The sequence below is a fragment of the Phallusia mammillata genome, chromosome 4 (genome assembly GCF_965637545.1).
Source record: "Phallusia mammillata chromosome 4, kaPhaMamm4.hap1.1, whole genome shotgun sequence".
NCBI lineage: Eukaryota > Metazoa > Chordata > Ascidiacea > Phlebobranchia > Ascidiidae > Phallusia > Phallusia mammillata.
The window spans coordinates 5913354-5930762 of NC_137255.1; the positions used below are offsets into that span (position 1 = coordinate 5913354).

At 36.8% G+C, this 17409-nt stretch overlaps 1 protein-coding gene across 1 annotated transcript; it reads right to left on the reverse strand.

The window, feature by feature from the left end:
- Positions 1 to 3586: 3586 nt before the first annotated feature.
- On the reverse strand, positions 3587 to 16462 carry LOC145224270 (synaptotagmin-10-like). Its single transcript, XM_080090735.1, has 10 exons — positions 16235 to 16462; positions 15919 to 16050; positions 15518 to 15583; positions 15279 to 15436; positions 14665 to 14788; positions 11776 to 11894; positions 11010 to 11138; positions 10562 to 10685; positions 9669 to 9803; positions 3587 to 4443 (listed from the first exon to the last, which is right to left on the reverse strand). The coding sequence occupies exons 1-10, from the start codon at positions 16376 to 16378 to the stop codon at positions 4369 to 4371; spliced, it is 1206 nt and encodes a 401-aa protein (XP_079946861.1). The 5' UTR covers positions 16379 to 16462; the 3' UTR covers positions 3587 to 4368.
- Positions 16463 to 17409: the final 947 nt, after the last annotated feature.

A 17409-nucleotide genomic window follows, 5' to 3' on the forward strand; every position in this document is an offset into this window, starting at 1 on the left:
CACTTTGTGATTGGCACTTATTGGCAAGTGTAATGATTACATTCATCACATGCTTTGGAGGAAAACTAGGACACAATCCCCCAGTTTCTTGTGTCACAAAATCAAACACGACTAACAATATAATTTTTAACATTTTCTCCTTGGTTTGTGGCCATCAGACAGCTATGATCCAGTGGTTGAAATACACTGTTCAAGGCGGAGTGAATATAAAATAAAACGACTTTTTTGTTTAGGTTTGACTGATCTTCTTCACATGTTGAGTCGTGAGGTGCTACGCAGCCAGCCTAAAGACATTGTCGCATTTTCGGCTGAGTATCTGAGCAAAATGGTTAGCAGCATTTTTTTACCCACGTATGTACCTTCATGTGTATGTACGTGACATTTTCGTAGGTCGGAGTCAGGGACGGCAAAAGGGAGAGCAAGAGCGATTTGAAAGCTCTTGAAACAAATCTACCGAGTTCTTTACAAGGTCGAGTCATCCAGTAACATTAAATGTCAGTTTTGTGTATGTTCCACCATAGAGTAAAATGAAATACAAACAACACAATCAATAGTGCCACTAAAGCGCATGCTTAAAGAATATATCTGACAACCAGAGCTGTATAACATAAAACGGGTTTGGTTCGGGCCTAAAATTTACACTCGGTATCAATTTTGCCGACTTTCAAGTCTGACTTGGGCTTTTTTAAACATCTGCTTCCTTGTTGCGGTTTGCACTTTCCGGTTTGGGTCAGGATCAGGCCTCAATTGTAGGGCCGCTTAAAACTCTGCTTGTTATAGCGTACATATTAAAAATGTCGCAATTGCATATGACAGGGTATATTTCCGAACATGGACCGATCTACAATAGGGTAAATACTGTTTGATCTGGAAACTTTTAAGTTTTATTGTGGGTGTGACAAAAAATGTCCAATTTTGTTACACGTTTCTATTTTTGCGAACCAAAAATTCAACTGCCTTATCTTAAGTCACATCTAAAACATAGGCTATAAACTTGCATCTAAAACATAAGCTATAGTGTTGTGGGAAAGCGTGGCAAGGCTTAGTGTGTGTGGATTTTATTTGTTTTTCTTCTTATCTGCACCTCTTCATGTAGCGGCGAGATCTTGTAACAGGAGATTAACCGTTGGGTTAGGGCATAATCCGCTTAAGTCCCTAACTGAGATTTGTGCTGATAGACGAATGCTATTATCCGCCTGCAAACACAAGCCGCCTTATCTACAGTCACTTTCTTGCCATTTGAAGATGTCAACGTTAAACGAAATCAACCGCATCCTACGTAACGCGACGTGTACAGCAAGATTTGGCGGTTGGTGACATTATATCAGATGCAGTTTATGACGTCTTTAGGGGGCGGAAGGCTCAGGTAAAAAGCCTAAAAGGAAACCCAATTCTCTACACGTAACTTAAAGCGAGGTCTTACTGAGTGTCAGGCTGATGCATTTCAGATGGCACATTTTGGTTACTTTTGTGGTTATTTGGACTTGGCTGACTAATCGTATTGACGATGTGGGACGAAAAAGCCTATAGCAATCTTTCCACTTCCAACAAAACATTGTAAAATTCGACAATCGCTGAAACGACAATCGATTTTGCCAAAACAAGGATTTAAACATGATTATTGCATCTTTGTATAACAAAAAGTTACCGAAGGCAGCCAAAATCTTAAAAATAACCGAAATAAAATTATTTTTTACATAGAAAAGGTCAATAATGCCCATTTGAAACCTTTTTCAAATGACTATTGTATCTTTGTATGGCAAAACTGAAAGGGTCATTTGAAAATGAGCCAATACATTAATACCTATTTAGAAGCTTTTTTCACCGGCTATTACTGCTTATTGGCGAGACCACACGGGTTGACAAGAACTATTGGTCGCTGAGGAAATTGCAAGTCAGAGAACGCAAAAACGCAAAAACGCCAACACTAAACACACTCAAGTCAAATGGGAAACACATTTACCAATGAGGCGTCTGTTGTGTTGACTATCTCGAGTTACTGGGCTCTGAAAGGCTTCAAATGCTCAATGGAGGGCTTTGGAGTAGAGAAATTCCGGTTACATTACCCCCAAGTTCAGACAAATTAACAGCACCGCTCCGTTCAGCTTAGTTGTTTACTTAGTTTGCACGCCAACCGCATTGGTTTCGCCTGTGAACGCGTAATTTGCTGAACACACACCAAGGTGGAGCTGAATGCCGACACAAGCCGAGCCGGCGACTTATCCAGGTGATGACAGATGTAAGACTTGAACCCTGTCTCCACGTCGAGGGTTTCACATTTAGACCAGCGCTCCCAAGGGGCAAGAATGAAAAGACGCTTTTAGGCCCTGAATACCACCCGAAAAAGGCATCAATGAGGCCATTGGTGCCCAAACTATCTGGGAACATTTTATGGACATTTAATAATTTAGGTTGTGCTTTAAGATGAAAAAGTACGCTCAAACCAAAAAAATACCCCTCTTTTAAAGAAATGGTATGTGTTTGCTCCCTAAGTTTTTTTTAGGATATAGGTAAATTTAAACCTGTGAGCCCTATTCATTTTTCTGACCCGTAAAACACAATGTATTGAATCACAAACTCCAAAGTAGATTAATAACGAATTGTTCAAGGTAGGCTATAGGCTTTGTTCATAATTGTCTTTGGTAAGTTTTGCTCTTATGGTAGAGGCTTCGAAAAAATGATGGAACCATCTTCCCCCTGTGGCAATTAATATGTGCTCCTCTAGGCCTTGTTAACAGCTCAGTTTGTAGACAAACGGTAGCCAATGAGCAAGGGTCTTAAACACCATGTTTAGCTACAATATTGGCGCAGGCAATTTAGCCTGTCGACGCATCGAGCATGCTTTGAACATTCCGCTGCTTAGTCCTCGGTTTCGCCCAAACCTTGTTGTCTGTGTAAACTGATTTAGTTGCCGACTCGCCCTTATGCCCCGCCATGCATTTACAACGTCTAGCTGGGGTCGCTTTCTGGGGTTTGACACTGCTCACAAATAAATCCAATAATCCGATTAAGACAGACCCGGGCCCGCTTTCTACTTTTCAAAACTATTTTTCACTTTGCCACCAAAACCAACCCCGCGAATTATCACGTGACTAATGACGCGCATGCGTCTTGTAAGGTCGAATTTAGACTTCGACCTACGTGCGCTTTTTTTAGTAAAAAGGGAAAATTTAATAAATACTGCGATATTGTCAATTGTTCGCTATTGTTACCAAGCCCAAGTTTGGAAACGTTTTTGTTGCAAGGCAAATCAGTTGGCGGCTAACTGTTAGCCTTAGTACAAAGAACAGACAAATTTAGCTTATGCAAGCATTTCCAGTGCCTAAAAAGGAGATTAAATTATTTCATACTAAAGCTAACTGGTTTCTGCCTTGAAACAAACGTTTCTAACCTTGGATTTATTATTGTCAAGGCACAATACATACCTTATGGCTTTCTAATAAATCCTATCTAAATCGAGCAACATTTTTTGCATTTTCAAATATTAAATGCAACCTAGGCCTACTTTGTAAAGGTCGAGTGCCTATAAGGTCGCGTATTCAAACCTTATTGTGAGCTGATCTTACAACACTGACAACGGGCATAATGAAGTGAACTGGATAGTTTATTGTGTGCTACTGCCAAACGCAAATACACCAGGGTGAAAAATGAGTGCGTGGGAATATTTTACAGCAGGGTTGGAAATGAATCAATAATCGCACAGTGCTCGTAAAACATAAACAGTGGCGAATAATCAAATACAAAAATAAACATGAAAAATCACTTGTGTAGCAAATTCGCATTTAATAAGGACACAATTGTATATTTTGTCACAATTGTGGTAAAAAACTGCCAAAAATACTTTTAATCTTCAAAAAACTGCGTCAAAAACAAAGATCGCTATAGTAATGATAATAATCTGTTGTAACCGGGGGTCTATTAACCACCATTTACTGCAATAAATTACGTACAGCTGTGTAAGGTACAAGCAGGCACTACTTTCAATACAGTGATGTTCGTAGGCATCAGACAAAGGCACTACTATTGATAAATCAATGTGTACAAAATATTTAAACTAACATGACATTTACACAAACATGGCTGTAAGGTTTTTGGCCCACAAATATAACGACAATATATAATTGATGGAATGTACAATCTATCAAAGAAATTAAACTCAAGAAAAAAGTTTAACATAAGGCCTTAAAAAAGATTGACAATAATACCAAGTCAAACTTCAAAATGCAACGAACACATTATTTACCTAAATTCATACATTATCAAGCCTGAAAAAACAAAGCATTGTGCAAAATGGATTTGCATGAAAAGGGAAATAATAATTATGTTGCGTTGTTATTCACAAGTTTTCTGTCATCTTGACAATACACTTTAGCGAACGAGAACCCCGTTGACTACACGCAGGCGAGACTGAGCACCTGCCTTCGGAACCCGGATGGATATGGCCTGAAATATAAAATATTTGTTTGATAAAACAACACCTAAATTGCATCGAAAGCATCTTAAATCTAAAACGTTCTGTGACACAAATACGCAGTATTTCTGAATTTTTTAGCCTTATTGTCGCTTGACATATAATAAGCTAATTAAAATCTATTTAAATACTGGCAAAGTCTTTAAAAATCTGTTCCGTATTATACGGTAAAGGTAAGTGTTTTGAACACATTTTTGTCATGAGGTGCATTATTGCAAGAAATTATTAGTACAGAGCTCGTTTTAGGCAAGAAAGATGGTTTTGCGATATGAATTTCTGAAAAATGCCGGACGCAAAATTATAAAACAAACCACCAAAGCTTATATGCATTAAAAAGCAAGGCGCTTTGAAAGTAGGCCAAATCGCCACAAACAAAGATGACAGCATAACGACCTCTCGAAATCCTGAAAGCCATAAAGCAGCTTCAATTATAAGCGGATGTGGAAAGGTCATTTACAAAGGGGAGCCATTAACTCTGAAAATGCCCTAGACTAATGTATATAAGAAGCTGAGCCCGAGGATTACAGGGTAACAAAGTGGAGGGGCCAATACCGTAAATCGGCCTTATCTGGTCCTAAGAAAATAAACCGAACACGGCGATTCCGCTAGGGCTCTTATCATCATGGCGAGGAACGTACTGCAAACGCTTTTGGTAAATGGAGAAAGTACAAAGTAAAATCCAGCGCCCGGGCGCCTCTAGTGGTCACAACATTTTTGGGAAATTGAATTGTGAGGCGTATGTTTGGAACATTATTGTTTTGCATAGCACGTTAGTTAATTATAATGCGAAACTGACTCGGTATAATTGAGTCGTTCTTTTGACCGTGACCTTGATGCGTATTTTTCCTGTTTAAATTGAGACGACCTAATTCAGCGAAGTAAACCACATTCAAAACCCTTTTCATAACTTATAAAATGGACGAGTATTGCATGTGACCAGGACACAATAAAACAAGGTATTCGGTTTGTGTGTTGTAAACTTTGCACAAACAAAAAATTCGTTGGGATTTTGTTTGACAAATAGCCATCTGGCATTAAAAAAATACATACATATCTCCGTGCATAGCCCCAACAGCAGAAATGTGACAAACGCATCGACAATCTTAAAGCTTGATCAAGTGCAAAAACAATAAACTGCAATCTATTGCAAAAAAACTTAAGGCACAAAAAAGATAAATCGACCTCAAAAATGTGCTTTATTCTCAACAGTCGTATTACTCATATACCATGCTGAAATGCGACAAAGTACCACTGGCAAACTTAACCCCAGCGGCTTATGTAACCGATGATAGACAACCGTTTATTTGAAGAAGGATTTACCTAAGTTCACCACACGTCGCCGGAAGCCAGCTCCCGACCCGGTTTAAAGTTTATCCTAACAAACAGTTTTATTTATCGAATCATCGGCGTTTTTGGCTGAAGCCAAAGAAACAGGTTTAAATGCGCAGTTGGCAAAACAAGTCCAAGTGAATGTAATAATTGCGAGCTTAGCAAGACAGCACTCTGGGTTCAAAATAAACTTGCCCAGGCATTGACTCCATTTAGTCCATAGTTATATAACTTAAATTTTAAGGTGTGTTGGTGGCTTATTGGAAGGTTAGACCAGCATTCTTCGTGGTACCCTTCTCATTAAACTAAAAAGGTGGTAAAATCTGTACACATTAAAAACTACGACCTTTTTCAAGTTTAAAGTTTGTGATTATCCTCACAACCCAAAATGACCCACGTATTCCGTTGACCCCAGGGGTCAAGCTAGTGTCCGTCCAAGCAGCGACCGGTCATCGTACGTGCTGTTGCCATAGCAATCGTGTTTGCTGTGCGATCCCTTTCGGGGCTTTTCCTGATGGTTTGTGTGCGTCCAATTATCACGTTACGAGGTTGGCGATTTTGGCCGAGCGCCAACGATATCAGGTGACCTCTTGGCTGGTTACAAGGTCACAGTTACAAAGTGTAAGTATTGAAACGTGGTCGCAGGTGTGTTGCAATTTTTGACCTTTTTTACAACGTTACAATTAGTGGATTTGAAGAAAAGTATGTGTTTGTTTAAAAAGTAAAAATGGCACGTTTGATTGTTAAAATTTGACATAATATTCTGTTGTATTGTGTGCACATGTTTTTCAGTCTGAACGTTATGCAACTCTATTTACAAAGTTATACATTTTTTACGACTTTGCAAACAAATAGTTTGTCCAATAGTGCTTAGATTGTGGTGGAAAAGGCGATTGTAAAATAGGGAATTTTAACTTATCGACCAAGTGTGTATGTGTACATAAAATTTCATAGCCTTCATGCCGTGTATCACATCTTCTCTATCACATCAACCTGTCACTCGGACTTTAGGTGGGGCTTGTGTTTACCAAACTCACGGACAAGCATTACTTTCGTTACCGTCACTATACCTCAGCAGTTGCCATCGCACAATATTCCTCTCGCATTTTCGCGCCTCCAACAACCGACAATAAACAACCTCTGACCTTTGAACCCCGAAGGTCATCGCCGCGCGACAGCTTAATGCCTTTCAACGAGCGATCGCATTAGGCGTGACCGCAGCGCACGCGTGACGTCACAATCGTGATATTGTGACGTTTTCGGACCGGGCGCGGAGGAGTTAAAATAATAAACAGTTTGAAAAGCGATGCTCGGATTCGACAAGCTTTTGCCGGAGATGAGATGCGAGGTTTAAGTGTTTGGACAAAATCAATGCCTGAATCTCCAGAAGCCTTTTGATTGCTTGTGATTTATGAGGGCGAGTTAGTGAGGTCCCCGTCTGCTATTGTTTACTATGTACGTTATGTCGTTTATTCCACTAGGTTTGAATGACCGTTTTCGAATGATTTTGAATTCGCGATATTCAGGCAGAATTTTACAGAAATTTTGACAGGATTTTTTTTACTGTTTTAATTTTCTTTAAACAAAACTCTACAAAACATTGCAAGACATTGTAGACATCTAGATAACATACACCTAAATAATAATAGTCGCAAACCGAATTACATTTTAGGGGACTAAAGGTTAAAGAATTTGTCAAAAAGTCAAAAGTTATTTACTTTAAACACATATCTGTCGTAAGTGAAAAAATGAATAAGTTAAATTTACTTTTTTCCAACTAAAATCTATGTCAAAAATAAAAATAATACGAAATAAAACGTACGAATGCAGTATTTTATTCGTTCCAGGAACGGTCGGCATAATTACAAACAATTGTCTTAAACAAGACTTTCAAAATAACCTTAACGTATTCATGAATTCTATATCATTTGTTACGTATAACGTAAATATATCTTGCAATTATGTGATCAATATTTTAGCTGATCCTGCAATTACCGTCAAAAGCATAAGCAAACCCTCACAACCACGTGACAAACAAGGACCAACCATATCAGACTCTCGTTTATCACGTCATAATGCGAAGACGCATCAAAAAGCCGATCTTGAAAAACGGACGATAACCAGAGCGCAAAATCGATTCTTTCGGACAATTAAAAGTCAGTTAGCGGCCCCGCAAGGCAGGAAAAGGTAAATAAACGTCGGTGTTGACGATATGTTGGGTGCAAAGGTTAAGGTAATAATTTGCGGCTTTTTAAACATGAGTTTCCCATTTGCAAATCGAGCGACCTTTATGAAATACATAAGTGTGACGGAATACTGTGGTTGCATTTTCGAGTTATGAAACGTGGCGTTGATGCTTGTTTTCGAAAGTTCTGGACCCTTTTAACCAGTCTTGACCTTATTTACTACGCTCTAACAGGAGTTATCCTCCAAACGAACCTTCACTTCGGACAAACACGGTCTTCGAATTTCTCTGTTATCTTTGTCTAACAGGGAGTTTTGGTGATATATAGGCGGTATGCATTTTGGTCATTTAATGCATCTGTATACGTTTTTGGTCCAACGGCTATTTATCCATAAAATTAAAGTGTGTGGTGAAGCAAAAAGGTTGCAATGTTTCAAAATATAACAAAAAACCCTGCGATTTCAACGGGTCAAAATTTTTACAAGTTTATATTTTATATTTTTTGTATGACACATGTGGTTCAAAATTGAAACAAAAAGGCCAACAAAATTGGTAAAAACTCAAAAATGTCTTCTATAGACAATGTCAGCCCGTTTTTAATTAAATCTTACCGCAAACTAAACGCATAATAAAAATCTCATTGCCAAACGACAACCATCTTGGAACATCAACGAACGGGTCTTTAAAAGCGGAACCAGAAAGGTGCTTTAGGTTTTAGCAATATTATTACAAAACAAACTATAAATCTGAAACAAATGCGCTTTTTATACTTAGTTATAGCCTACCACTAATCCTAAAAGCTTAGCAAATGTTTTCATTTTACTATTTAATGTGCGACACTTTAAGTTGTGACGTCACATGAGCTCTTACGTCACAGGTTTTACATACACCTCTTTTCCAGCTCTACAATAAAGTTCATCCGTGAAATTTAATTAGAAAACTTATAACAGGGCGCATGTCAATCAGAAAACCCTATAGCCGCTAATGAGACGTACGCTTTCATATCTTCACATCGACTGGTTCGCCGCAAGCTTTACGTCAGGCATGTCGACACCCGATCGTTGTGATATCGCGAGGATCTTTTATTGATCTCACAACTTTGTGTATCGTGAAATCCGGACCAAGAGAGAAATGGGATTAAATTTGATAGAAATCGTGGAAGGTGCCGACGACCAAATTGATTATTTTGTCCGAAAAAAATGAAAACGAAAATCCATAAAATATGCTCCCAACCATCCTACGAGGTACAACCAAATTTTCCTTTTTTTAATTTTTATTGATAAAATGTTCAAAATTCATAAAAGATTTCGTATGTTTGTGACTACTTCTACTTTACAACATACACCATTTGTTTTTTACATGTACACGACATTTTTATTATTTCAAATTTTCATTAAGTCTGTGAATGGTTAAGTTAAGAAAAACTTTCTGCACAAAATTTACACAATTATTTGTATTAAGTTTAAACAAAAAATAAGCGAATCTAAACATTAGGGGTCCACCATGCATAATATTTTTCCTATAAACCAGTTATAATACACATCTTCAATAAAAGCTTAAATAACACCAACTCAAACTCAAGCCTTGTCTAATGCTCTATTTATTTAAGTAGGAATCATTTAAAACCAGGACTTTAGTTGTACTCTGTTTTAGTATTCTAAAACGCTGGCACGATTATCTCACCTGATTTCCAGCCCCTCTGACTCTGGCAAACACCATATTAGGTTTCTTGTACATGGCATGCGCAACCATCGCCTCCTGGAATTCTTGAGTGATTGCGTTTCTTGTCCATCTGCTTCGAACGGCCACATTCCCACGCTAAAGTGTAAAAAATTGGTTGGTTAAACGTTTGACAATTTACAACAAAATTGGACGCAGTTTTTGTTTTAAACATTTGGCTTGAAAATGATAACAATTACGGTTAGACAAACTAGACTACATGGCTTGAAGGCAGTGGTGGGATTCAAATTTTTTGTCAGCCGGTTCTATCACAAAAGTGATATTTTTCGGCCTGCTCTGGTTACAAAAACTCCATTGACAGTTACCAGTAATGCTAACAGGTTCGCTGATCTCATAAAACTTCGTAAGACGGTTCTATGAAACCGGTGCGAACCGGCTGAATCCCACAACTGCATTAAGGTGCCTTGCTTTAAATTTTTGGATGGCTTTTGGTTGCTTCACACGAAAGCTATTGTTTTATTATTTATTCAGTCACATATGGGAAATAAAAACTTCGTCAAAAACGTGATACTTTAAGAATACCCTAGGAATTAAAACTAGGTAATGGCGTTACACCACTAAGTACTGCTTTAATACCAATTAAATACCACGATATTGCAAAGTCCAAGACAACTTGACCTTATCTGCCAGATGATCGACGCTTTTCGAAACCCCACTCACTAAGTAAAAATTGATTTTTTAATGTAAAAAGTGGCTACGGTAATTGTCTGAGCTGGAGCTACCAAATACCCATGAACCAACCAACCAATGAACATTATTAACTGCAAATATAAGGTAAACACACAAAATAGGAAACCTGACAATTTTTTTCAGTTGACGACTAAGTATCAGGTTACCATGTCGGAAAGAGGGAAAACCCCTTCGAATCCCTGATCAAACTGAAAGTTGTCGAGATCGATATGACATTCGCCCAGATAGCTGTCGGTTTCATTGGCATCTGCCACTATAAGCACGATGTACCTGCAAATACAAAATAAACAAATCAATCCAATTTTTCAGAAATATAACGGAAACATCAATTTTGCGATTTCTGTTTTATTGTACATTTTTTTTTTGCTTTTAAAACATGTTTTTCAATTTTTTTATCATTTTAAAATATGAATTCCTTTATTATTTTGAAGTTTTGAACATTTTCAGAAGGCGCTAATCTCATTAAACAGTGCAGTAAATTAATGGAAACAGGAAAATTATTTCGTTATTTTACCACTATACTTTAAACACAAAGTACACAAAACTTTTGCAAAACCAAAACAACAACAACAACACTTTAGGTGCTTTAATTACCTGCTGTTCAGTTCTTCTTTTGGTACAGGAAAATCGAAGGATTCATTCCATTCCGGACTACCAGTTCTTTCTTTGCATGGCCATGTTTTGTACACGTAAGGTACACCAGGAATGTATACGCGCACGAATCTAAAGATGATAGGTGGATAGCAACAACTTAAAATTAAAACCACATGTCCAGAAAAAATGCAACAGAAAATGCAACTTGATTTCAAACACCTTGGAACTGCAATAATAGGTTAGTTTCTTGAACACTATCATATAGGGCAGTGGTTCTCAAACTTTTTTTGTTGCGACGCCCCTGGACAAGTTTTTCTGGACTTGCGACGCACCAGCAAATAAAAGTTAATGAGGAAACTTATTATTAAAATTGTGTTTATTGATACAACAACAAAAAGCCACGAAACGGAACTATTCTGCGACGCCCTTGGAAAATTGAAACGACGCACCAGGGCGTCGCGACGCCCAGTTTGAGAACTACTGATATAGGGTGATAAGGTAATCAGTAAATTTACGAAACTTTCTATCAAACGCATCGCTTTTGGCGTAAACTACATGCAATAATGTTTGTAACGCAAGGTTTTCCATTTTAAGCAAAGATTTAGAGAGACCATGGTGGAGTTCTATCTCAAATTAGCAATTACCAGAAGAGCTCTACAAAGTTGATATTATGCCTGGCAGCAACAGCTTATATATAGTTTTTTCGTTTTGTGGTTGTTTTGGTATTTTCTTGAAATATATATTTTTTAAATAAACTTCCACTTACGGCTCTACATCGTCGTTGTCGATACGAATTCCTTTTGCTCCTTCGATGATGACATTAAGTGTTTGGGGCAATTTGTAGTTGAGCTTGATTCCAACGTTTCCTCCGATGGTTAGATCAACCTTTGTTTAAAATGAACGGTGTCTTAAACTTTTGTCAACAGTTACAATACAACATGGTCTTATGGCATGATTTTACAAATAGGTCAAGTCATGAAAAATGTTTCGCAAAAATCAAGAAATGAGCAACTGCCAAAGTAGCCAGAGATGCACAAAGTAGGTTTTATTTTTATGGAATTCAAAAATGATGCACGGTTATTTCAAAGATCTTTTTTTTCACAATGAACATAACGTAAGGCAAGGAGTTTGTCAACCATTTTACTTTATTATTAACTCTTACATTATTATTTTTTAAAGAGAGGCTATTTGTCAAGATCTCATGTGTTGTATAGTGAGTAGTTATTATTTACTATGGTAAGAAACCTTGACCTAAAAATAGGCGAAATGTGTGTTTTGTTTACAATGAAGAAAAATGTTGTACTTTTAATTGCTTAAAATGGAAAAAAACGACCTAAAAATTGAAAAGGTTAAAACTTTTAAAGGTTAATATCAGTTTTTAGTTTTTACAATATTAAAAATGATATTTTTTTAAAAGTTAAAAAAATGAAGTTGTATCCAATACAATCCACATTTACATGGCCAGTGTTTTTTTTAAGGTGTTTTGGGGGACCGAAACGGTCCCCCAAATTTCTCCAGCGGTTTCCCAAATAAGCAAAAATGACTATTTTTTGGTATTTAAATGAAACACTTGCGGTCTCTTAAAACTACTTAGCGGTCACCCAAACCAAACCTTAAAAAAAAACCTGTACATGGCTATGTTGAAGTAAGCAATAACAGGTAAACAACGTATGACCAGAATCAGAATGTACCAACACGTATTTTACATTCGGACAAACAGACGGGCAGTGGGTACCAGAAAAACAATAATCACCGCAGCAGCAGCTCACCGTGTGAAAATTTTTCAAGATACCATCTTCATACAATTCACACAAAGACGCGAAATAGACGGAATGTGCTTTATACCCAATCCCTATTACGCCCAGAACTATATGATCCATAATTTATAGCTCTGGCCGGTAAATGCGGTTGCTATCAGCCCATCAGCAGCCCCCGCAAGGTTATTTGTAGGACAAATCGGCCCACAATGTCCTCTGTATCCAGAGTAAACATGAGAACATTGGTGAGTTGTACCCACAGGCATGTGGAAATGGATTTCCGGCTAAGTATTGTGACGGAATAATGGGGCGGAGGCCGGTTGCCTGATTGATGATTTTGGGGTTGGGAACGGTTACGTTATACATTACGTAATTTTTGTTGAAACGGGAGATTTGTGAAATGTCGAAATCTGGTAAAAATATTACTTTAAAATCTTGTACTGTTAGGAAGTTTTAAAATGTCAGATCCAGACAGTTTTAGGGGTTATTTAAAAAAGTCTCAAAAAAAAATATTTAAACACCAATTTTTCAAAAAAAAATCACTTATTGCACAAACACGATTCGGTTCTAAAAAAAGGAATTCGTTTTTTAGTTTTACCCGTCTGTACTTGGCACCATTAGCCCAAACCTAAAAATTCAAATATTTTTATCGCCTTCATGTATTCATTTTCAGTGTACGACTTTTCCTGTACGACCCAATGCAACAACAAAAATATCCAGAAACAGTTTTTTGGCATTTTATCCCTAAGGCTGTTACACAGGTAGCAGTTATACAAATAGAATAGAATTAAATGTTTTATTCATTAATGAAGAATAACAAACATAGGCGGGATATGTACTTTAGGGTAAAAACACCGACTTTTTAAAACCGCCCGTCGTTTTGCATCCCTAACGAGGCATGTACCTTTTACCGTTAGCGATGCAATAATCGATAAATAACCCACGGCGAGCCATTTGGCAAAAAGGGCAGCCCGGCTAAGACATCGAATGCGTCCATGGGCACATGAAAGGCGTGTAGGATATTATCGCAACGTTCCATTGACACATCGTGCTAAATTAGCAGTGCCCTTGCCCCGCAACGGGCCCTTATCTCTAGCAAATCGACATCTCTGATCTATCTGTGTATTTCGACAAATGCTAACGGGTATAGGCTTGATGGACTTTTAAGTAGCACCAGTTTAATTGTGAAAGGTTATTGCTCTCGTCGTACGACGTAATCAACGGTAAAATGCACATATTTGGAATAAACGACAATTATGTTCAAAGCAAATAAAAACGTTATAGTGGCCAAACGAAAAAAATGCCATGACAAAAAACAATCGACAAAACAAATATGGTGGTTTAGAATTATCGATGTGTTATCATTGTAAACCAAAGTTATATGCCTATTGTCTATTTTGCGTACTGACCTATTAGTAATAGAAAGTGTATGCACAAAAGATATTATAGGACGATACTAGACATGCCTGGTTATAGCTTAATAGCGCCATATAGCGGTCAGTGTAAAAAATATGTTATTGGGGTTTTAATGGATTATTACCAAAATTCTTAAGACTTATCAAAGAACAAGAAGCAAATAAACCTTATTGTCTTTTGCACTACTGTTTTTGCACTACACTGGCACATAATTCTTAATCTGCAACCTTTCCAGTAAAATAGCTCATAAAATTAGTGTTTGTTGTTCACATGGCCTATGGCACTCTGGTATAGCATTTTATTGCATTTAGTCACAAAACGAAAACTCCTTTTCACTCGTAAAACAAAAAAATACTTGAACTTGAATTATTGAATGCAAGGGCAAGATGCTTGAGCTGGCAACCACAAATGTCAGGTGGTTGTAAATACAAGGCATATTATTGACATAAGTGTAAGTTCATCCTGATACACACGTAACTTACCTCAGGAAGCAACTCGTACCAATTGGATGCCACCACATCATAACATGAAAGGTCTGCAACCGAAATGATTCTTTCACCCATAAAGTCATCCTTTCCAAGAGCATCAAAACTCCATACAGAGCATCTGTTTCACATGATGTATATATGTAAGATTTTGTACTGCCCATACATGTTGACATAGCAAATTGAACAAAAAAGGCTGTTTTAAACTTTTGAAAATATTTTTTGTTTAGTTCATAAGGTCAATCAAATCACCACAGTTTAACACAGGGATGACTGAACTTGCTTTCAAATCATAAAGCCCACCATATATTACCTCACAATCCACAAGTGCTAAAAAATGGTTGTTAAAAGGCAAGTATTTATTAGGAGTAAGTTTTTTGGTCACTATAAAAAACTACTTGGTGCGCTTCTATGCATCTGCTAAACTTTCATGATAAACTGTAGTGTCTATAACTTGTACAATACATAGTTTTATTTAACATGTATTTCCCTAATAGCCATGATTAACGTCCCTTTAATCCATTCAAAATAACGATCCAATAATATTACAATCTTAGATGTGTTTGTTAAAACCCAAGCAAATAAGCTGGAAATCCTGGAAAAATATTTACCTCAACTGAAGAAAGTTGATTTGTTCGCTGGTTACAGGAAAAGTAAAAATTTCATTAAAGATTGGGTTTCTTGTGTTTTTGGCCACAGATGTGCATTTCATTCCTTTTTGTTCTTCTGTTAACTCAATGGTGGCATCCCTGTGCATTAGTAGCAAAACCTATTGAAAACATGGAATGAGGGGTGGGCTACTCACACAAGATTCATTATTTATATTAAACCAAAATGCAGTAGCTAATACCTTTACATATGGATCAGATGTATGGCCACGAATATCCTTTGCTATGAGATCTTGAGCTGCAATTACCTAATAAACATATATATTTTCCAAGCTGGGTTGTTATTTGTTTCTTACGCTGTATTTGTTAATGTGTTTTGTGCATCACAATTATAGGTAGCTTGTCTCAATTTTCAACTTTTTACTTTGCAGATCTGGACCTAAATGTAATCATCACTAGTGTGCAATTCATTTTGTAAACTAAGAAAAAGGTTTCATTATTATTACAAAGATGACAAGTGGAATGATTTGGTTTGATAAGATACTCTTTATTGCAATAAATACCAAAATTGACATTCTGGGCATATGTCAACTCTCTGATACAGTCATTGGGTTTGCAAAGCCTAATTGGCTATAATATTTACCTTGACAAGTAGAAGTGACTTGTCACTGACATATTTTACAGATACTTTGATATCTCCTTGAACATCAGTAGTTGTTTTCATCACAGCAGGGTCAAGTTGTTTGAACATCCTCTTTAGCAGGTACATGTTTTCCTGTCACGATAAATTGTACTGCTAATTTAGATCTTTAAACGGCTAATACACAAGCACTAATGTTAATTGTGCCTGTAAGAAAAAATTGTGAGAATATTTCTTATTGTTTCTGGGAAGGAAAAGGGTGAGCAGTGCAGCACATTCAACAAAAATGGTGGCTGACAAAGTAAATGTTTAAACAAACCAAATAAGCTTCATGTTTTTCCAATCGTTTTTCATCTTCATGTAGTGTTTCATCATCATCAACTTCCTTACTGCTCAGGCCACTGATGACAGACATTCGAGTCTCTGGACGAACATTGTTGTCCCGGGAAAAACCACTTCCCATTTCAACAGTTTTTGCTAATTAACTATTTTTCAATTTCAGCTATTTAAACACAAGTGGTTGCATACCTAAAACAAAACATTTTTATTGAAACAACCTCAACTGGAGTTTTTCATTTAACCAATTTCATACAAAACTGGTAGTTTTTGTATTTTATAGTGTCAAAACAAGGATTGTATTTGACAAAAAATTTTGGCTTAGAATTTTTATTCTTTGCAATAATTTACATAAAGTACAATAAAATTGGCAACTGTATCAACAAGTTAATTAACAATAACAAAAATCAGAACATGCCATTATCCATTATCCAAGGTACGCAAAATAGCAAAATCAGGATTTGTTTGGCATTGTTTACAAAGGAAACTAAGAAATTAGTCAATATTTTGTGAATCTCCAGGAAGCGTCAGAAAATCCAGGTCGGTACAGTAAAATAAAAAAATATAAATTGAAATGGCTTTTTAACTTTGCACTACTACACGCAAATTGTAATAATCAATTTTAAAGATATACTTCACTTCAAAATAGCGATTAATATTTTCCTAAATAAATCTTTAACTTCCAGCTGCAAGTTGTACTGGTGCGGATCATAATTGTTTTCAGCGGCAAACATTCTCACTTTCTTTTTTGTCTCAAATACAAAACGGAATTTATAACGCAAAATAATTGTAAAAAAACTTATTTGCAACATTTTCAAAACCTTTTCAAAATACTAGACACAAATCTTTTTTTCATTACATAAAAATCTTATTTATTGTGACGTCACTGTCTACATTCGACAATAAGAACATCCAAGAAACATGCGTTTGAGAAGAAGTTTCTGATTCTAAATCACAACAAACGTTGTGCAAATCACCAGCGGTGGCTGCGGCAATTGTGGCGATGGCAATGCGTGCGATTTTGTATTGCCATGGAATATAAGTCATTATATGTACATGATACGTAGTATTTTTAGGACGTTAAAGCCAACGTGTAACGTGTTGACTGTTGATGGAACGACTGGCACATAGTGAATAAAACGTCCTTTCAATTTCGGA

What these genes read in the sequence shown, in the direction of transcription:
- LOC145224270 (XM_080090735.1), bottom strand. Translation starts at nt 16,378, where the DNA reads ATGGGAAGTGGTTTTTCCCGGGACAACAATGTTCGTCCAGAGACTCGA. An exon ending in AGTCACTTCTACTTGTCAAG is followed by an intron (nt 15,584 to 15,918) that starts GTAAATATTATA and finishes TATGTTTATTAG; the next exon opens with GTAATTGCAGCTCAAGATCT. An exon ending in TTTTCCCTCTTTCCGACATG is followed by an intron (nt 9,804 to 10,561) that starts GTAACCTGATAC and finishes TTTACACTTTAG; the next exon opens with CGTGGGAATGTGGCCGTTCG.